The sequence below is a fragment of the Dermacentor albipictus genome, chromosome 1, assembly GCF_038994185.2.
Source record: "Dermacentor albipictus isolate Rhodes 1998 colony chromosome 1, USDA_Dalb.pri_finalv2, whole genome shotgun sequence".
NCBI classification, from domain to species: domain Eukaryota; kingdom Metazoa; phylum Arthropoda; class Arachnida; order Ixodida; family Ixodidae; genus Dermacentor; species Dermacentor albipictus.
Window position 1 is genome coordinate 40,054,295 of NC_091821.1, and position 22,162 is coordinate 40,076,456.

At 46.7% G+C, this 22,162-nt stretch overlaps 1 protein-coding gene across 1 annotated transcript; it reads right to left on the reverse strand.

The window, feature by feature from the left end:
* Positions 1-1,484: 1,484 nt before the first annotated feature.
* Positions 1,485-12,481, reverse strand: LOC139054875 (uncharacterized). Its single transcript, XM_070532560.1, has 2 exons — positions 11,300-12,481; positions 1,485-1,555 (listed from the first exon to the last, which is right to left on the reverse strand). The coding sequence occupies exons 1-2, from the start codon at positions 12,219-12,221 to the stop codon at positions 1,533-1,535; spliced, it is 945 nt and encodes a 314-aa protein (XP_070388661.1). The 5' UTR covers positions 12,222-12,481; the 3' UTR covers positions 1,485-1,532.
* Between the last annotated feature and the right edge of the window lie 9,681 nt (positions 12,482-22,162).

Genomic DNA, 22,162 nt, shown 5'->3' on the forward strand with positions numbered 1-22,162 from the left:
ACCAAACTCTTCTAGCACGAAATGAGTGAACCATTTCTTGTCTGGTTTTGAAATGTCCACATTGAAGTCTTCAAAGATGATCACAGAGATAGTGTCATCACGGCTAAACTATGCAAGGCGCATGGTCATGAACTCCTCGGTATCGCATGTGAGCGAGCCTGGAGATATATACACAGAGGATATCACAATTCCGTCTTTATTTTATACCGCACAGACATCTCCTCAGTCAGTGGTATTGTCCTCTTACGAGTCAAGGGTGTATGGTTGTTCATACTTTTTGTCCTTTGCCTCGACCCATCTATGCAACTGCTGCTGTTACCTGGGCGCGAAGTGAGAAAGCAATGCTGTGCCGCTTACGCTTGGGCGTCGCATTCACCAGTGCATATACATGTTTGATTGGAATGGCTGATAGCGCCGAGTGCAATGCCTGCGATGTCCAGGAGACTATAGAACGCCTACTGTGCTATTGCCAATATTTTGAAAATGAAAGACATGACCTCTGCGCAACTCTAAATCAGATAGATAGAAAACCGTTCACCTTGAACAAGATTTTGTTTCCATGGCCTTGCATATCGCAGCTACAAAAGGCCACAAAAGAGCTGCAGCGATATTTGAAAGCTACCGAATTGAGCGATCGTCTGTGATTCGGACTGAGTGACCGTCAATGGATATAAACTAGAAAACTTTTACCGCGTCGGCGATATGCACAATGGATTTTCTGTTCTTCTCTTAATCATTCCCTCCCCTTTCCCCCTTCCCCCAGTGTAGGGTAGCCAACCGGGTACAGTCCTGGTTAACCTCCCTGCCTTTCGTTTATCATTTTCTCTCTCTCTTTGTCCTTTGCATATATGGCAACGCCTCCTTGTGAATCTATCTGCTGGTCACTAACGATTCCAGTATACCCGTCGACTTGAAACAATGCATCTTGATTTATTTATTTCATTTATTATTATTTATTGTTATTATTAGGGGCGGAGTGCTCGGAGCCTGCTTCACCCCCGCCGAGGGTCGGGACGTATTGCACTATCGCTAGGATTGGCCCACATTTTTGTTGACACAGAAACACGAAAAATAGATGGAACCCTAGCCATATAGAGCTTTGCTGTAATACAGTTCAAATTGCGTCTCTCGGAATCATTCGTATAAACTTTCTTTCAGCGGATGACTTTTTTCGCATTCAACTTACCCGCAGTGTATGTGGGCCGGCTAATCGAAAAAAAAAAAGAAAGTATCTTCCAGTTCCATTTCCCGTTTTTTTTTCTCTCTCTCTTTTTTTTTGCTCCTAGAGTCGCTGACTCCGATGGCGCCTCATGTACCACAGCCGCTACAGCAGCTGCTGGAAGCAACCGCAGTGTAGAGAGAGATAGATACCTGTATAGAAAACATCAAAATAAAACGACACTTATTTTGTTACCTAATTTTATTTTGAATGTAACACGATGTAGGTGCTGGTATTTTTTCAGCCCGATGTAAACTCAATTCGACTCGCTCTGTTCTAGTCCACGTATGTTCAGCGCCATGCAGTTCCTTGCTCATTTCGTAATTGTTCCAGAGCCTGCATGAAACAAGTACCACAGTTTTTCGAGACTCCAGCACATCTCCAGAACTAATGACATCGTAGTAGGCGTTGCATGCCACACTATAGCATAGCTCTTAGAGAAGATCAGCAAGTGCATGCGAAAAGGATGGGGTGTAAGTCTTAAACACCTGTCGATCACATACGCAGCCTACAACCACTACAACTGCAACTCGACGTTCGAGCTCCGCGGGCGCGCACTTGCTTGCGTAAGAAATAACCACAAAGTCCCTAGCTTGCGACTACAGTCACAGTAGAAACCAAGGAAGCAGATGTCGCAAAGTGAACATCTTGGTGCATGTCTCGATTTCAGGCCGCATGCTTTGGCAGCCATACCTGGCCACCTGTGTTGTATAAACTTCTGTGTGAACAGGCGGCTCAATGTGTTTCTTGGGACATAGCCGCACATTTGAGCAATACGTTGATGTATTCCAGCGCAGGGTATGAGCCGCTTGAAGCGAAATGCTGATTTGTAGCGACGCCGTCGCGCAACCTCCCCGTCGCCGCTTTTCCATGGTAGCGCGGAGAGGAGCATGATCGAGCCCAGCAAAGCAGTGCACTGAGAGCTCTTGCGACTTTCGCCATTTATTACTTCACCAATGTCATTGTCTGAATCTGGCGGTCGCTATGGCGACGGCTTGTGAATTAAAAAATTGCATCAATAAAACACATTCACACTTTGCTCAGCATCTTTTAGTACAAACAATGCTAGCAGAGCTATTCAGGGTGAATAATTGTGCTTGCATTCGTTTTACTTGACCAGTCAGATAAACAAATTAAACAATGGCTACGGCATGACTGTGGTTTGAAGTGCAAACTGCTAACGGTGCCTTTCAAGCGCACCTCCGACTACTGCTCTTTCACCAAGGGGCCCATCAACCTCGACGGTGGCTGCCTAAATGAGTTTTCTGGGCCTCACTAAGCTAATGATGTTTGATAATTGTTCTCTTATTCGCATTACTTGCCTGAGCCAGATAACCAAAATAAAGAAAGCAACCACATGAATATGCTTTAGCATGCAAGCTACCAACAGTGGCCGTCAATTTCGCGTTGACTACTGCTGTTTCACCAACAATGCATACGAGAGGACTGCGCTTTGAAGTGCAGACTGTTAACGGTGACTTTCAAGCGTGTCCTCGACTACTGCTTTAATAGCTACCAGATTGAGCATTTTGGGTCTCACGAAGCTAATGATTTTTCATAATTGTTCTCTTATTATCATTCTTGCCTGAGCCAGATAACCAAAATAGAGAATGCGACCACATGAATGTGCGTTTGCATGCAAGCTGCTAACAGTGGCGATCAATTTCGAGTTCACTACTGCTGTTTCACCTACAATGGATACGCATGACTGCGTTTTAAAATGCACACTGCTAAAGGTGTCTTTCAAGCGTGCCCTGACTACTTTTATTTCATCACAGGTCCCGTCAAGCTCGATGGTGGCTGCCCAATAGAATATATTGGGCCTGCTCACGTCGACATTATTCATATTAACAGGCTGGAAAGAACAGTAGGGCAGCACAACTACCTGGAAGCAGGCCGCCAAACAGGGGCATGTCACTCACTCTGTTTGCATTGCTCTTATTTGTTCAAGTTGTTTAATGAAATTAACAATGACTGTGCGGTGGAGTAAACCGAGCAGACGGTGTGTTTTTGTTCTTGCTTGGCTGCATGTATTGGCCTTCAGGGGCATGTAAAGTTTGACGATGGTGTCAACATGACTGCTTTCATGTTTTCCTTTCGACATACAGGCTGCCAACATTGGCCGTCAATTTCGCCTCGTAGGCTACTACTTCACCACAGGGCCCGTCAACACGAGAATGGTTGCCCTAGTGAGCATTTTGGGCCTTACTAAGCTAATGATGTTTGATAATTCTTCTTTTATTCGCATTACTTGCCTGAGCCAGATAACCAAAATAAACAATGCAACCACATGAATATGCTTTGGCGTGCAGGCTGCTGAGAGTGGCTGTCAATTTCGCGTGGACTACTGCTTTTTCGTGTCAAGCTGGACAGTGGCTGCCAGAATGAATATTTTGGGCCCCGCAGTTATTCAGGGTTGATAATTGTATTTGCATTCAGATTTTACAGCATTTAAGAATGTTTCCATGCCAGTACTTAAATTGAGCACGTGGTGGGGTGGGCTTGGCGGCTTTGCCACTGCGCATGCCACTAATACTTTCGTCTTCGTAATGCAGGTGCTCGGTCCACTCATCGCGTGTCTTTTCCTTCCTGGACAGACGACTACGCCACTGACCGCACCTTCAAATTTGCCAACCCTTCTCAGCGTGGATATGTCAGGCGCCCGTCAACGAGCCACTGCCAACGCTTCACCCGTCTGTGAAACAACGACACACTCGTCCTTGGATTTCTCGCCCCTCGCAGCAGAATGGGAAGCACCATCGCGTCCGACATCACTACTAGGACCAGCTATAAAACAGGAGCAGCCACCAGTGGTACTACGTGGGCTTAGCGGCTTTGCCACTGCGCAGGCCACTAATCCTTTCATTTCGTAATGCAGGTTGGTGAACGACTCAACCTCTCTGCCAAAAAGTCTAATAGCTACTTCTTAGTACAGCTGCCAAGCCCACAGTGCCTTAACACTGTTGTTGCTGATTATTTTCATGTCGTTTTTCCCAGCTACTCTTACTTTCCGGTGATATGGAAATTAACCCCGGTCCGGATGCTGCAGCTATCCTCGCTGAGCTAAAGAAGATGTCTACTGGCCAGTCCAAGATTATTTCTGAAGTTCAAGATCTAAAATCTCAGTTATTAGCGGCCGACAGAAATGTACCTGAACTCAGCAAACGCATGGCCGAACTTGAGAGCCATTACGAAAGCCTTCTAACACTTAAAACAGTTACAGAAGCTGTCCGCGCCGACGCAACTAAAGCTACTGGCTTAATTTCAAAACTAGTCACGTTTTGATGATGCCGAAAACCGAACGCGATGGAACAACTTGTTATTCTACGGACTCCCCGAAACTACATCTGAATCGTACGCACGATCAGAACAACTTATCATTAGACACTGCCGCAAGTATTTAGATATGCACATCGACGCAATAGAGATAGAGCACGCCCATTTTGTTGGACGTCATTCGAATGACAAACCCCGTCCAATAATAGCAAAATTCACATTTTTCAAAACAAAGGGAACTGTCCTGTCGAGCGCACGGAAACTAAAAGGTACCAATTATAGTATTAGCGAAGACTTTTCTCGTGCAGTTCGAATTGCTCGCAGCCACCTCGTTGCATTTGGCAGAAAGCAATCCGCCCCTTTTAATCTGCGGTGCGAAACCCTGCACATCGAACCCAAGCGCTACGTGTTTGATAGTGTATCGCAAACTGTAAGAGAAGTCTCATAGCAATTGTCCGCCCGGAAAAATGTGATTACCAGCCCCCAAACCATGCCAAGAAATAATCTTTCCTTATCTGTCATATTCACAAACATTCGCAGTTCCATACCTAGGCGTGAACTCGTCTCTAACATCATGATTTCTTCAAACAGCAACATACTGATACTAACCGAAGCGTGGCTTAGCCCTGATGTCGTTGACACAGAAGTACTTGCTAACTTGGCAGGTTTTCAAGTTTTCAGAAATGACCGCAGATGCACTCGAGGAGGCGGTGTCTGGATTGCCGTGGGCCCTAATTTATCGTGCACACCAATATACATCGTCTTTGATCTAGAAATGTTATGGATAATTTTTCACTCATCCGCGCAATCCGTTTTACTTGGTGTTTACTACAGGGCTCCGCATACTTCACCTAACTTTTCAAGTGAGCTGAACAATATTCTGAGTGATCTCGGTACCGCACATCCAAATTCACATATATTGCTATTTGGAGATTTCAATTATACCGGTATCGACAGGCAGAAACTAGCTCCTTCAGGTGTGAACCACAGAGAATTAGAGGATTTCATAGAAATATGATTGAATGCCAATCTCAGTTAGTAAGGGAACCAACGCGTGTTGCTGGCGACAGTGCTAATATTTTGGATCTTATACTAACTACAAATCCTGAGAGCTTTTCACACATCACTTACCTTCAAGTAATTAGTGATTACAAAGTTATCCACGCCGAGTTTTTGTTTTGCCTTGAACGCCGCAAAAAACGTAAGAAAACAATCCTTCTATATGAAAAAGGTAACTATACGACGAAATTTACAACGAGCTTAGAATTTCTTCCCCTTTATTTGAAGCCCAATTTTACAGCATGCCTCTCCAGGAGAGCTGGGAGGTATTCAAATGCAAAATACAGGACTTGGCCAACAAATTTATTCCTAAAATTACTTTCCGTGAAAATCACCAAAACCCATGGTTCACTAAGACACTAAAAACATTAGAAGGCAGAAAAAAACGCTTTTTTCGTGCTGCTAAGGTGAGAGCCTCGTCTAATGCGTGGCAGCGGTATTATACTGCCGATATTGCCTACCTGATTACTGTGCGAAATGCTAAGTACAAATTTTTCAACAACGATTTGATAAAATTGGTAAATGACAACCCGAGAAACGTTTGGAAGGTCGTCAACCCTATCGAATCAAGCGCTATCACTCTGAACATCGAATTGGGAGAAACCGTCGGGGACCTCGAATGCACTAACACCTTTAACATTGCTATTAGCACAGTTTTCACCAAAGAACCCAGCACATCTTTGCCTACGTCACAGGCTAGAACTCTGTGTACTATGCCTGCTATCACAATAACTCATGATGGAATTTTATTTTGTTAGATAAAATTAAGCTTTCTTCATCGATAGGCTTAGATGAAATTAATTCCAAGCTGTTAAAGAATTAACACCAGACATACCATTGCTGCGTATCTGTGGATTTTCTCATTCACTTTCTGTAGGTCACATGCCAAATGATTGGAAAGTGGGGAAGCTTGTTCCTGTCTACAAATCTGGTAAAAAGTATTCACCACCAAATAACTGCCCCATATCATTAATAAGTGTCCCATGCAAAATCATGGAGCATGTCATTTATTCTCATATCATGGCATTTATCGATAAATATAACTTTTTTTATCAATCTCAGCATGGCTTTCGAAAGGGCTTTTCATGCGAGACCCAACTGGCCATTTTCATTCATGACTTGCATGTTAATCTCGACACCAACATACAAACTGATGCCATTTTCTTAGATTACGCAAAAGCGCTTGATAAATTGCCGCATCAACGATTGACATTAAAACTAAACCAGTTAAGCCTGGACCATAACGTTCTGATTTGGATCAAGGAATTCGTGTCTAACCGATCTCTACACGCCCTTGTTAATAATCATACCTCTGACCCTGTGCCTGTAACATCTGGTGTACCCCAAGATTCCGTTCTCGGTTCTCCTATTTCTAATATATATTAACGACTTGCCTCAAATTTTATCTTGCCAAATCCGAATGTTCGCTGACGACTGTGTAATTTACTGATCAGATTCTAACCATTGCGACGCAGCAAAACTTCAGCATGATCTGGACCGTCTCCAGGAATGGTGCGACCGGTGTGGGTGTGTGTAAACATTTATTGGAATGAGGTCCGGAGGGTCGACTTCTCAAGTCAAGGGGGGCCGCTCCCACGTTGGCACTGTCAGGCCAAGCCTTTCATCGACATCATGGGCCCTCTGGACGCCCCTTAGTTGGTCCTGAAACAATGGGCTTTGAATCCTTTTCTCCCACTGTGTCCATTCTTCAATGAGGTTGGGGAGAGTCGCGGGGCACCCCGCCAGCATATGTCTGATTCCAATGATGCCATTACAATCGTTGCAGTCTATCCTAATCTCCCTCTCTGGATATATTTTATTAATGTTGTACGGTGTGGGATATGTACCTGTTTGCAATAAGCGCAGTGACACTGCCTGAGCCCTGTTCAGTTTTGAATGTGGGAATGGGAATTGCCTGCGTCCTAAATAGTAGTGTTTGGTAATGTCATTGTATGTTATTAAATGATCTCTAGATTCCCTGGCTTGATGGTGAACGGCTCGGTTGTGACTGTCACGGTTAGCAAGTCCTCGTGCCAAGTCATGAGCAACCTCATTGAGGTTTATCCGAGTCTCGTCCACTTTTCCCATATGCGCAGGAAACCATCGAATTTCAGTTCTCATAATCCCAATGTTTTCAAAACGTTTCGCTGCAACACCAGCTACGTAGCCTTTATCACAACACTTTATAGCGAATTTCGAATCACTGTAAATGCAGGCCCACTTATTACTCCTGACGGCTAGAGCAATTGCCACTTGTTCCGCCACCATGGGGTCCTTGGTAAAAATAGTGATAGCATCTTGCACCTTCCCTTGATAATTTGAGACAATGGCCGTATATGCTTCTTTACCTTTCACCCAGGCTGCATCAACTACAGCTGCCAATTGGTTCTGCTGTTCTATTTCCTGCAAGAGTGCTTTAGCTCTTGCCTTTCTCCTTTCTACATTATATTCTGGATGCATGTTTCTGGGGAGAGGGTTGGTTCTGATCTTGTTCCTAACGTCAGTCCTTAATTCTACTTCAGCCTCTATTGGGCTCCTTGATGTATTCAGTTCTGCACCTATTGCCTGTAATATGTTCCTGCCAGCTCGTGATTTTGTCAGTCTTTCGTGTTGCGCTAGCTGTTGAGCCTCCGCGATTTCTTCCATTGTGTTGTGCACCCCTAGACTCATGAGTTTGTCAGTTGCAGCGTTACTGGGTATCCCTAGGGCTACTTTAACGAGCTTCCTGAGCATCACATGAAGTTTGTTAAGTTCTGCCTGCTTCTATTTGAATAATCCAGCCACATAAGTGAAGTGACAGAGAGCAAAGGCGTGTATTAGCCTCAATGCGCTGTCCTCTCCTAAGCCTCTGTGTCTATTGGTAATTCTCCTTAGTAACCTAATGACTTCATCTGTTTTATTCGAGATATGTTGCATTGTTCTATAGTTAGCATTGTTTCCGTCTATGTGATACCCAAGAACCTTGATTGTTTCAACTAGCCTGACTGCGGATCCTTCATGAGTGTATAAGCACACTCTTGGCTCATCTTCCGGAATGTAACCTCTTGGTTTGCGACCTTTTCTGCGATGTTTAATGACCAAGAGTTCTGATTTGGCTGCCGAGCATTTCAACCCCATGTCTTTCAGTGTGTTCTCTACAACATATAAGCTTTCCTGTAATCTGGTCTCTGTCTGTCCTACATTACCCTTGGCACTCCATATGGTTATGTCGTCGGCATATAGCACATAATGTATGCCCTCAATTTTCTCCAGATTTCTTGCAACCTTGGACATTGCTAAATTAAATAGCATGGGTGAGAGCACAGCCCCTCGTGGAGTGCCCCTATTTCCCAAATTCTTAGCTTCTGATTTAAGCTCACCCAGCATGAGTCGTGCAGTTCTATTTCTAAGAAAGTCCTTAATCATGCTAAAAAGTCTCTTACCTAAACCCATCTCCGAGAGAATGTCAAGTATTGCCTTATGCTTTATACGATCAAAAGCTTTTTCCACATCCAATCCCAAAAGAGCTTTCGTATGCGCTGGGCTGGTCTGTATAAGTTGGTGTTTGATCAGCAGCATAGCATCCTGAGTTGACAGCCCGGGACGAAAGCCGATCAAGTGGTACGGGAAGATGTCGTTCTGCTCAACGTATTTAATGAGTCGATTTAGGATGACATGTTCCATAGCTTTGCCTAGACAGGACGTTAAGGAAATAGGACGGAGGTTGTCCAGAGTGAGTTGTTTTCCTGGCTTTGGTATGAGGATAGTATTGGCCACCCTCCATTCCTCTGAGTATACCCTTTTTCTCCAACACTCATTGAAATGTTCAGTTAGATAAGAAATTGATTCATCATCCAGATTTTTTAATATCTTGTTAGTTATTCCGTCAGGTCCAGCCGCCGATCTACTATTAAGACTTTGAAAAACCGCCCTCACTTCACTCTCAGTGAAGTCCCGTGAAGTCTCTCAGTGAAGTTCTTCACATATGCCTACCGTATATTCGGGGCTCTCGTCTTCTTCGTTTGGTTGTTTAAGTGGGAGATATTTGGCTGCGAGACTATCCATGATATCCTTCTGTGTTTTATCTTGGCTTTCTGATGAACCAACTTAGATATAGCTGTTCTCTTGCTTGTCCTTGTTTCGTTCTCGTTGAGCAAGTGCTTGAGGAGGTTCCGGCTACCTTCATGCTTGAGTCTACCATCAGCCGAATCGCAGATCTCATCCCACTGTTGCTTCACGAGAGTCTTTAAGTGATCATCAATTTGTCTATTTAATTGCGCAATTTTTTTCCTTAGCCTTCTGTTAAGTCTCTGCGTTTTCCATCTCTGTAGTATAGATTGCTTGGCCTCAATCAGATGCGCCAGCCTGCTGTCCACAGCCTCAATATTTTCCTCTGTCCTGATTTCTTTAGTGGCCCCTTTGACGTCCTCTCTGAGTTGGGTGACCCACGTCTGAAGGGAATCCTGCTCGGCATCTAGAGGCCCCACTTTCCTTCTGTTCACCCTGATCTTTCTGAACTGATCCCAATCAGTGAATTTGAAGATTCTAGTTTCCTGTCTCGGTATGCGTATAGTTATGTGTATGATATAATGATCGCTCCCGAGATCCATGTTTGAATTTTCCCAATTGGCTCCTTCTGAGTTGTTTACGAAAGTAAGATCTGGTGTGGAGTCCCTGCTTGTGGACGTGCCACAGCGGGTGGGATACGCCGGATCAGTAATCAAGCATAACCCCAGATCCATGGCAAGACTCTATAGCTCCTGTCTCCTCTTTGTGTTCCAAGCGTATCCCCACGTGCCATAGGGAGCATTAAAGTCCCCTCCAATAATGAGCGGGGAGTTTTTGGCAACCGAAAGCACCTTGTTGAAGAGTGCTCTAAACCTCTGTCTCGGGTCGTTAGGACTGCTGTAAATATTCAAACAGAAAACGCTTTGCGTCTTAGCTCTGTTCCTTTTAAGTATTATCTCAACTACAATAAATTCAAACTTGGAATGTCTAAGATTAATATCATGCTCAATGTATGGCAACTTTTTGTCAATGAGGGTCGCCAACTCCCTCCCCGTTTTTTTGTCTCTACATATAACTTTGTACCCAGTAAGCATAATTTCGTCCGCTAAGGTTTTCTGCAGCATAATTACTTTTGGCCTGGCCTCAGATGACCTGATCACCTGTCGCAGTGCTGTTTTTTTGTGTTGAAACCCGCGACAATTCCATTGCCACACGTTAAATCCATGATTACTGTCCATTGTTATTAGGTGAGGCTGCCTTTCTATTACCCGCTACTTTCCTCTTTGTGATGGCCCCGACAGTCCAGGAATGGACTTTATACTATCCGCCTCCGATGGCAGATACTCATCGTCGTCATCCCCTCGCGTCTCAATTTTCCTAAGTATTTTCTCCGCCGTTAGTCTCCATTTCCACAATTTGTCCACTTTAAAGTTGGTCGTTTTCACTGTCTCTCATATCGCTTTAATTGCATCTTTTATTCACTGAGGGCTGAGAAGACTGACTCATCCTCGGAACTCACCGCCCTCTTTTTAGGGGCAGGAGAGCTGGATTCTCCTGGATCGCTGCTTTTGCTTACAAGTCGATCTATCTCTACTCTAGCAGGGCTCGACTGCTCTTTTTTACGAAGCTCTGCTACCTGCCTTGTCAATTCTTCATTAGCTTTTCTTAAAGAAGTTACTTCTTTAATTAATTGCTCTATTCTGGCATCATTGTCATCACCCACAGCAGCCGAGGCGCCCCCAACAACTCTCGCCATACCTTTTACTTTGTCAGCCAAAGTGGTTCCTGGCGTCTTTTTCTCTCCAGGTGTTGAGTCCCTTTGCACGAAGCGCACCTGTGCTTCCCTTGACTTGGAGCGCCTTCTCACCCTGGATAGTGAACGATGCCTGGATCTGGTGCGACTCCTGGAGCGTGAGTGCTCCCTGTCCTCGGGGCGATGGTTGGGCGCCAGCTGTTGCGCTTCCGACTGCACTCCGGTTGACGACCGAGTCCTGTTGCGCTCTCTTCGATGAAGTCGTACGACGTAAGGGATTTGAAATCTTTGCTTACAAAACTTGTCGCCGGTAGGGTGATCGCCTTCACAAAATTTACGCTTAGGTGCACACACATGTTCATCTCCTGGGTTGCGAGTTACACATCCCCTGCACTGAACAAAGTCAGGTGTTGGACACACATCAGAGCGGTGCCCGACCCTTCCGCAAGTGAAGCAGACGTCGAATTGCTTCCTGTAGAGGTAGCATCTCACTAGTGTGGATCCGTACCTGACAAAATTGGGCACTTTGAGTTCATCGAAAAGTACGATGACCGATCCCGACGTCTTGATGCGCTTGGCAGCCAGCGCAAGCGGGTTCCAGTCATGCACGATGTTTCTTGTTATTATAGCTTGCGAGTCTCTGATGTCCACTCTTCGGATGACGCCTTTGCATGTGGCATGGGGTGCCGCTTCGTATGCATTTGCCTCGTATTCCGCTTCCATAATCTTGAAAGACTTGATTATAACATACTTCGCAGCATGTTCGGGCGTAGGCGTGCTGACTACGATGATATTTTGAATGAAGTTCGGGCAGACAACATCTTCATGGGCATCATCTTCACGGGCAAGAGACGCTTCTTCAAGAAGCGCTTCTTCGTCGTGGTGTCGTCTTTTCATCGTGTGTCCGTTCCTTTTTAGCGCTACCATCAGTTTTAAAGAACCTCTTCCGTTAGGCCGGACGCCTCGATGACTGCGGAACCAATCGTGGTGGTGCTCACCTTGTTCAAATTGAGCCCTCCTCGAGGTCGTATAATGATCTTTCTGTGCTCCTCGGGCAGTTGAGGCATCCTCGAAGCTTTGATAACCCGATTCTTGACCATTCCACCGACGGCGGTTCCCTTGACTCCATGCTCTCGCTGATTACGTGGCAATGTGCTGTCCTCATCCACAGCCTTTGTGCTAGGTCGTGATCTTCGGCCAGCCACAACTTGCCAGCCGTAGTCGTCCTGACCATTGTCTCTTTCATTTCCAGTAAAATCTTCATCTTCCATGTTTGTATCCGCGATGGCTGCGGTCAGGTGGGCTTACTAGGCCCAGCAAAGGCCCTACTCCTCACTAAGGAGCAGAAAACGTTCCGTAAGATTGTGAAAAAACAAGCCCCACCTCGAATCTTGGTGTCAGTAGATTCGCCGTTGCTTCACGGATCCAGTGGTATGCTTCTTTTCGTTGCACTCTCAAAACTGACGAGCGGAGCATGGAAAAAGAAACGGAGCCGATGCTTCCACGTCTGCACTGCTCGGTGCTTCTTCTTCCTCCGTGCGACCGGTGGCTAATGACCCTTAACCCGACTAAATGTAAACTTCTTTCCATTACCCGCCAAAAGCGCCCCGTTATTTCCTGTACACAATTGCTAACGAGCCTATACAAGCAGTAACATCGTTCAAATACTTAGGCGTTACTTCGTACAATGATCTGTCATGGCATTTGTCCATTGATCTGTCATTGCATGCGCATACTACAAACGTCACATCATCGGCAAATAGAACTCTCGGTTTTCTGAAAGGTCACCTTCATAACGCGCCCCAACCAGTTATATAGCCTATAAGTCACTTATCCGTTAAAAACTAGAGTATGCGTCAGCCATATGGTCCCCGCATCAAGTATGCCTCCTAGATGACCTTGAAGCGGTACAAAATTGTGCCACCAGATTCGTTCACTCATCTTATTCTCACGAAGTCAGTGTTACCGCCCTGAAAGCGGAATCTGGGCTGCAAGCTTTATCCATCCGCCGACGCATAGCAACACTTTGTCTATTCCATAAGCTTTACTATTCATTACTTAACAGTGCTCCTTACATCACACCTCCCGCATACATATCTCCTCGCACTGGTCACCACCTGCAAGTTTCCCGTACACTTGTGAGAACCGCTAATTTTTCAGCATCTTTTTTTCCTCGTGCAGCCAAAGACTGGAACGACCTTCCTCGCAATATCGTCGCTTTCACCTGTCCATCATCTATTTGTGCCGATGTGACTGAGTACCTGTTGTCGCAAAATTGAGTGTTTTATTTATTCTTTATGTACACCCACCCCTTATGTAATACCCCCTAGTGAGGTTTTCAAGGTAAATAAATGAAATGAAATCTGTGCAGGACGCTGCTTTTTCAGAATTGAGCTTCCATTAAAAGGAATATACCACCAAATGAACTGTTTACATATTTGAGAGGTCACGGGAGGATGGTTGGCTGCTGCCAACCCACCTGCAAAATTTTGGTGGCCCTAATAAGGGCTGTTCTTTCGTTAATAAGAAGCTGTTATGCTTCGTCTAGTGGCTCAATGCCGGACAGCTTGCAGTCGGAGTCGCCTTCTTCAGTGTCATCTTTATTCACCCAGTTGGATGATGATGGGTTGGGTGTGGTCACTCCCAGACATGTCAAGTCTGAACTTGGCCTCCAGGTACATAACGTGGTGAATGTTCTTCTTCCAGTCTTCCGCCATTACGGGCTTGATTTTTCCCCTCAAGACGTCTTCGACCGTGGACAGCTTGAAGTCTCTGTTGTTTGCAGCGATGCCATTTTTCACGTTTGCCCACACGAGCTCGATATGATTAAATTCGCAGTGGTATGGTGAGAGTCTGAGTGCAATGCAACCAGCCCTTTCAGCTGTATTGTCTACGATGTAGCTCAGAAAGCGTGATTGTACAAATGCTACCAACTCAAGCAGCTGTTTTTTCACCATCCTTTCACTGTAGGCGATGTCTTTGCTTTTGAACAACTCCTGTATTTTTCCTTCTTCCAGGCCGTCGTCGGCAATTTCTCTTTTCGCCAGGTATGGGAAGGTGCATTGTCTAAAACAATGACGCTATCAGCTCGCAACTTCTGCAGAACGCCATTAAACCATCCCTCGAAGCGATTGCCGTCCATTTCTGCGTGGTAGTCGCCTGTTTTTGACCTCGGAATACATCCAAGCAGTCGTCGACGAAGCCATCATCGCTGCCGATGTGTGTCACAATCAGGCGCTGGCCTTTTCCAGAAGGCTGTTTCAGACCTGTCGAAAGGGCATTTGCTCGGACACACAGGCGTACACGCTTCTGCACCATGGTATCTGTCCACACGATCGACCGAGGGTATGCCGCCGTCACCCATGTCTCATCCAGGAAGATCTTCTGGCCTTCCACCCGGTAGCACTCCACTCCACGAAGGTAGCGATTCCGCCACTCAGCGATGTCGTCCCAGTCGATAAGAAGCGAATTGCGGCTCCTCTTCTCGTGCTTGAACATGATCTCGTCGAGCAGGCGACGCACAGTAATCCGCTTCAGTGATGAGAGATCTATACGCTTCGAGAACTCGGTACTTACCTTCCTACTGTCGGTATCTGGTTGCGGCGAAAGAAATCGTGCACACATGACACCTCAGCGCCCACAACGTGAAGCTGTCGTACTTCGTGCTGCGTCTTCTATTCTCCGCATTTCGTGGGAGCTTTCGCGAGGGCGTCGACAGTGTGCCACCCGAAATATCCGAAGCTTTGACCTCCCTCCTTACTTTGAACACTGTGCTTTCGCTGACACCGAGCATCTCAGCGACAAACTTGGTCGTGTCCTCCACGATGCGTTTAGTCTCCCTGTTACGTCAATACGTGCAGCAGTGGAGGATCATGATGCGTGAATCGCTATTCAGGATGTGGTCACCCTTGTTCTTCTTGTTCAGGCTCCTTGGTGGTGTGCACATCGAGGCGACACAAGGCTCGTTCGGCAACAAAGCATCGCATTCCGATGTCACCTCGCTGGGCTCTATGGCGCAAAAGTCACACAGAATGTCTTGCGCGAGATGCCGACATTGCAGGCTTGCAAAAAAAAGTGAAAAGAAAAAAAAGCCTATCACATTTCTGAAAACAAGTTTGTGAAAACATAAAACCAAGAAATATGTGAATTTCATGCTATCTAAAAACCAAGAGTATTTATTCAAAACGATGAATGAAGTATTTTTGTACCTTTTCTGCCTAGATCGTCTTCTCGCCCCAGGTTTGTAATGGTTGCGATAAATGCATTGTTTTTTAAGTACCTGTTGAATAGCAACTGATTCATTTTAAGCTCGGAAAACAAGTAGTAAATGTGCCGTGTGCATATAAACCAGCGCAAAAGCCATGCTGAGCTGCTCTTTCTACTTTTGTCTGTAGAAGCTAAAAAGCAGACGTCGGGCAGCGTTGTAGAAGGCACGGGATTATTTTTCTCTCGCAATCCGGCATGTTCTGTAGCATTCCAATCACGAGAGCCCTACCAAACGAGTCATCAAAATACAAAAGTCTTCATTTATACCGAGAATTACGCATCTTAAAAGCACGTTTTTTTTTAGCAGGACTATTTTAGTCGCGGAGGCAATCGGCTGTCGCGCTTGGGTCATCTGGGCGGGGCCTTTTCTTTTTTTTTTTGGAAAGTTGTACCGGGCGATAGGTATGTAGAAAAAGTGGCACATTATGACAAGAGTGTATGACGAACATAAATGATAGGTCATGACATGTGTGTCATGTTGGTCATGAAACAGCTGCCAGCGTCTTGATTCTGTCATGGTCGCTTCGTTAACTTGTTATGTATCAAAATTGGCATAGTATGAGAAAAGTGGATGTCGAACATAATTAATGGGTCATGATATGAATGTCATGAGATGCGTGTCATGTTGGTCATGAAACAGCCGCCTACGTCTTGATTATCTCATGGTGGCTTCGTTAACTTGGTATCTACGAAAATTGACATAGTATGTCAAGGGTGTAGACGAACATGAATGATAGATCTTGACATGAATGTCGTGACATGCGTGCGTGTCATGTTGGTCATGAAACAGCCGCCTGCGTCTTGATTATCTCATGGTCGCTTGGTTAACTTGGTATGTACCACAAATGGCATGATGTCGAACATAAATGATAGGTCGTGACAAGAATGTCATGATATGCTCATGATGTAGGTCAAGAAACGGCCGCCTACGTCTTGGTGCTCTCATGGACGTTTCGTTAACTTGGTATGTAGCAAAATTGGCATAGTGTGAAACAGTGTATGTCGAACATAAATGACAGGTCATGACATGAATGCAATGAGATGCGTATCATGTAGGTCATGAAACAGCCGCCTACGTCTTGGTGCTGTCATGGTCGTTTCGTAAACTTGGTAGGCTCCCCACACACCGCTTCGCATAGCATCGATTCCCACACGGCATTGGATCTGCCGGCTTTTTTCAGCGTACTCTGGAGTGAGTCAGGAACTGTGTAGCTCGCGGTGTAGCGAGAGCCGGTAGATGCGAAGGGGAGTGTGTAATGACTGCGGATGACGCGTTCGGGTGGCAGAGTGCGTATTGCACTACGAGACGTAGTAAACGGCGCTGGGTGGGGCATTCCGGCGACAGTCGGGGCAGATGGGCGTCAGTGCAGGCGGTGGATGTTCATTGTATCAGAGGTGTAGTTGTCTGCACGTGGCCTCCGTCCGCACTCCATAATCAAAATCCACGAAATTATTTGTCGCAGGAAATGCAAGGCAACATACAGTGGATATGACGTATGCGATACCCATTTACTAAATCGGACGCATCAAAATGTTAATGTTGAGCAGTAAAAATGTTAATTGTTTTAAGGGAGCCTGTGGTCCTCTACGGCCTTTCTTTTCTATGATAACCCCAAACACAAAACGGGTGAGTAGCCACTGCTCATCCCTCCGATTCCGAGGACGCCTCCAGCAGCAGCCGTGACAGAGGAGAAATGCGAGGGATGCGTCTACAGCACGATCAAAGTGCACGGTAAACATCCCTAAGTGACCTATATTAAGTTAGCCTGAGCCATACACTACGACCTCCCTCATAGCCTTAGTCGCTTCGGGACGTTAAAAATGTTAAACGCCCCAAACAAAATCAGTAGATGCTGGCGTACATTGGAGTTAAACGACTGCATTCGTAAGCCTTAGCGAGCCTCGCAAAAGCTTCGGGAATGTCATAACTGCTGGTAGAGCTCGAAACACGGCCTCAATAAAGTCGCTTTTATGTCACAAGCCAGCCGCAGATGCGAGCACTACCGCCGCAAAGCAACACTCCTATGAAATAAAGCGAGCACATTCGAAAAAACGTCAATCTAAACGCGCTAAAAACCGCGCATAGCATGGACACATAGGGATGCATATACCGCCTGGGTTACTGCGACGTGAACAGACCATGATGTACCGTCTGTGGCTAGGCGCTGCATTTACGAACTCATATGCCTTCCTTATTGGAATGACCAACAATCCCACGTGCGACACATGCGACAGCGGTGAGACGTTAGCGCACATTATCTGTGTCTGCCCGCGATATAGTGACCAGAGACAAGTGATGTGCAGAGTGCTGGACCAGTTGGACAATCGTCCACTATCAGAACTAAAAGCTTCAGGTCAGTGCTCCCAAAGAACATCTGCGCTAAAAGCCTTACTCACGTTCCTAAAGTTCCTGTGGTCTACAGGCCTTCAAGTAGACTTTGAAGGGCCCCTCACCAGGTCTAGCTATCTTGAGCTGACAAACGCGGAGCATACAATGCGCGCTAGCGATCGTGTTTGCGAAGAATTACATCGCTACGCGTCGTGGAAAGGTCTGAAATTTCAGTCCGAATGCTGTTTTCCCTTTCCCTTGCGGCCGCTGCGCTCCAAGCCGGAGGGTGATGTACTCGCGTCCCTGCGCCTACAAACTCGGGTCCGCATTGTGACGCCGCTCGTGGTGACACGTCACTTCGAGAATTGTTCATGGCACCATCTGTTATTTGTATTATCTGTTGCTTGAATTGACGAATTGAAGCTTAGAGAAATAATGAAACACACAAACGCAATGTCTGCGTTTTTTTTTGTTTTACTTCGCACCGAAGCAAGAAAGATGTACTTGCGCTTCATCTGCTTGTTCGCACAGTCGTGCAGTCACGTGCGAAGGTACCGAAACTATATGCCATTTTCTACCGTGTTCCAGCGCCGTGAGCATGCTCTGCGATCCGCTTTTTACGCCTCAGTATTCGTGTAGCACTGAATTACACCGCTAGTCATGTGTCTTTATGCACAGCGCGCAAAATCGTGCGCTGCGCGAACGAGACAACAGCTCGCGCGCGACGCCGTCAGCGCAAGTGTGCAGCGCCGAAAAAAATAGCGAGGAGAAAAAAATGGAGGCGGGGTCTATGACGTATGCGTCACGTGATCCTCGAGGTCCAGTATGGGAGAACGCAGGAAAGGAATTTCGCTTGCGGAGGCTAGTCGGGGCAAGTGGAGAGAGCGTCTTGCTTGGCAGTGGAGCCCGCCTGCTGAAATAATGGGTTCGCGGCACTGAAATATTTCTCGTTATGCTCTAGCGGTCGTGACAACCAGGGCAACACTGTTTGTTCAGCGTCACTCAAGACCACCTCGGCGGGTGACGTGGAAGAGGCCGCTATTGCACTCGCATCGGGGCTGCGTGATTGCGATGTCATCATTAGTGACTCTAAGACTGCTATCCGAAACTTCAGTAGCGGCTACATTAACAACCTCGCGCACTCTCTACTTGTCGCGCACCCACCAGAAAACGACATCGCTCTCGTCTGGACTCCAGCATATCAAGGACTCCAAGGCAACGAAATGTCTCATGCCGCTGCTCGAGGATTCACGGACCGAGTGGGCAAAAATTTGGGCCGAACTCTAGAACCCAATGACTTCCAAAAACACCAATAAAGATACACTTGTCACATTCCATGAAATTTGCACACATTATAGACACCAACACCTAATGTACCCACCTCTCTCTGTGCCTAGAATGCGCCCGAGAGAAATATTGTGGCACCGCCTACAAACTCGCACTTTTCTTACTCCACGCACTTTGCACTTATTCTTTCCTGTCACATACCCGACACCCAAGCGTTGCTTTGCCCTTTCCCAATAGCAGATCCCTCCCATATCATGTGGCAATGACCCATCAAAACTCCCCCCCCCCCGGCACCCTCAAACCATTAATTAGTAGTAAGAGGCAGCTCCGATCCCACCCTACAGGACTGAGTCCTGAGGTAGGCTGAGGAGGTAGTGGAGGCCTACCACAACTGGCCGACGGACGTCTAGCCACATAATGTGGTGGCGGACGCCTGCTGGGACTGGAGTACATAGACTTCCCTCTCTCCCACCCGGCGCCTCCCGTCTCTCTAAAGGTAAATAAAGTTAATTATTTAATGAAGTAATTAATTCTATCTCGGCTATTAATTAGCCACTTTGAAGAACATTTGTAGCAGAACGCTCCCTAGAGGACATGTAACAACTTCCAGCCTGTAACCAAAATTTGCTATGGGGCCTGGTGAGGGGCCCTTTAAGAACGCCGTCACCTACGGCTCTATAATGTACTCGGTTTGTTTATGCTCGTCTCTCCTTCTCTCTGCCTCTCTCTCCCACTTCCACTCTCTTTCTATTTTATCCCCGTACTCCCTCCCCCCGTGTAGGGCAGCCAACCGGAGCTACCTCTGGTTGACCTCCCTGCCTTTCCATGAATTATTTTCTCTCTTGTTAACCACGTGGCTTAAGTGCCGCTCCCCGTCAAGGTGAGATCCGGTGTCGTATCACACGCGACACTATTTCCCTTCCTCGTAGGCTGCAGCGGGTCGGTTATTAAATCCAGATTATGAGTTTGTATGTCGTCCCACAATTTCCTACCTTTAATCGAAGTCTGCTTATATCCCCATGCCGTGTGGTGAGCGTTAAAGTCCCCCACGATCAACAGCGGGTTGTTCTTAATTTTACGTAGCGTCGTCGCGAAGAGATCCCCGAAGTCGCATTTTCTTTGTCTGGGAGAGCTGTACACATTTAATACAAACAAGCTACAATCTTTCTTTCTTCGCGGTACCAGTTCTACGAGGACGTGGTCGATTTGTGCATTCCCGGTGTCATGCTGCACCGCTGTGACGTTTCGCCTGATTAGGGCGGCCACCTGCGTGCTTTCGCTTTCGCCTAGGTAGGATTTGTACCCCGACAATTTTGCCTTTCTGCCGCATTCCTGTAGTGCTATTAGCTCCGGTCGATCCCCGTTCCTCAGGAATTCCTGTAGGACCGCACGCTTGCGCGTGAAGCCTCTACAGTTCCATTGCCAAACGGTGTTTTTACTGGATCTGTGAGCCATGGCTGCCAACTAGCTGATTTCCTAATACTTGCTGGGTGAGCTGTTCATATGCCCGGTCCCTCTTCGCAAATTCCGCCTTAAGTTCTTCAGTGAGTTTATTATCCCTCTGATGCAGTCGCTCTGTGAGATTGTTATCTCGCTGATGCAACTGCTGTGTCAGATTTTGGAACATCCCCAACATGCGTTCCTCGAAGGCCTTGCGCCATTCATCGTCCTGACCAGAGTTGGTCTCAAATTTTTCCTCCAGTTTCGCTATTTTAATGTCTATCACTGTCTCTATGTCCCTATCTATCATGGGCTTCTCCATTTCCTTCGCCCTCTTTTTAGCAGGAGGCGGAGACGCTATCTGCTCCTCTGATCCTTCGATATTTGGCTTTTGCGACACTCGCAGTTGTTTAACATGTGCTGTATTAGGCTTAAGGGCTAGTTTAAGCTCCTCCAATTGCCTATTCATCGCGGCTAGCTGTTCTTTAAGCATGCGATTCTCTTCCTTAATCTGAAACATTTCCTCATCGCGTTTATCCTGGGAGGCCCTGCTTGCCCAACCCACCTTTCTGTTCGGAGACGTGGATCTCGCTGGATTGTTGACGACAGCGCTGCCGGAGGTCCCCGGATTCCCGCGCCCAGCCTTCGGTTGCGTCTCCCCTTCCTGCCGTTGCGGCAATCGCGGAAAGGAATCCGACCTCCCTCTCGACATGGTCCGCTGTCTTGACGGACTCCTGGATCTGCCTTGATTCTTTTCCCGTCTGCTCCTTCCTACGCCGGTCTCCTTCGCCTTCCGCTCTTCCTCCTCCAAGCGCAGCTTGGCTTCCCATTGCCTCTTCTTTATCGCATAAGGGGTCCTGAAGGCTTCCTTGCATTTCCGGTCTGCCGTTAAATGACCTTTGCCGCACAACTTACACTTGGGCTTACATGCGTGATCCTCAGGTGGAGACGTCATTCCGCATCCCCGACATTGAACGCAAGGTAAATGTACCTGGTAGCGAAGCTTCCATAGAAGTCCATACGTTCAAAACATGGCTGTCCATCGGCGGTCCGTGGGGCTTAGCGCCATCTGTATGTGGTGGGAACACTTCCGGCGGAAAAAAAATTAATGTGACGTCATGTCCGTTAAAAGCAGTGACGTCATTTTGTTTTCGAAGGCGCGAAATTTGTTTTGTTGTTCTTCCTTTGGAGGTATATATTCAAATGCCCCGCCATTCGACTTGATGGGCGTTTCGAGCTTTCAGCGTGGAAAGCGATGCAGGAAAAGGCCAGCCGTACGGTTGTCGAAATCGCATCCCTGCACAGAACATACTTTCTTTGGAGGCCGACGAAAGCTTTAGGTGTAGAGTGCTGATCCTATTGTTGGATGCCAAACCCGCCGGCCAGCGCAGTCGCACGAAAACAACTACACAATTATCTGGCGGTCGTAACTCACTACTTTTGACTGAAAATATTAAGAAGCAATGGAGCTACCCGCGTCACCAAATTCAAACAAACGTCGACAAGCAAGAAAGCACAAACTGTGAGGGGGGCGTATTTCAACAGG

Coding starts and splice junctions, on each gene's coding strand:
- LOC139054875 (XM_070532560.1), bottom strand. CDS start 12,221: ATGGTAGCGCTAAAAAGGAACGGACACACGATGAAAAGACGACACCAC. Junction 1,556..11,299: donor TTTGGCTGACAAAGTAAAAG/GTATGGCGAGAG, acceptor TGTTTCATGCAG/GCTCTGGAACAATTACGAAA.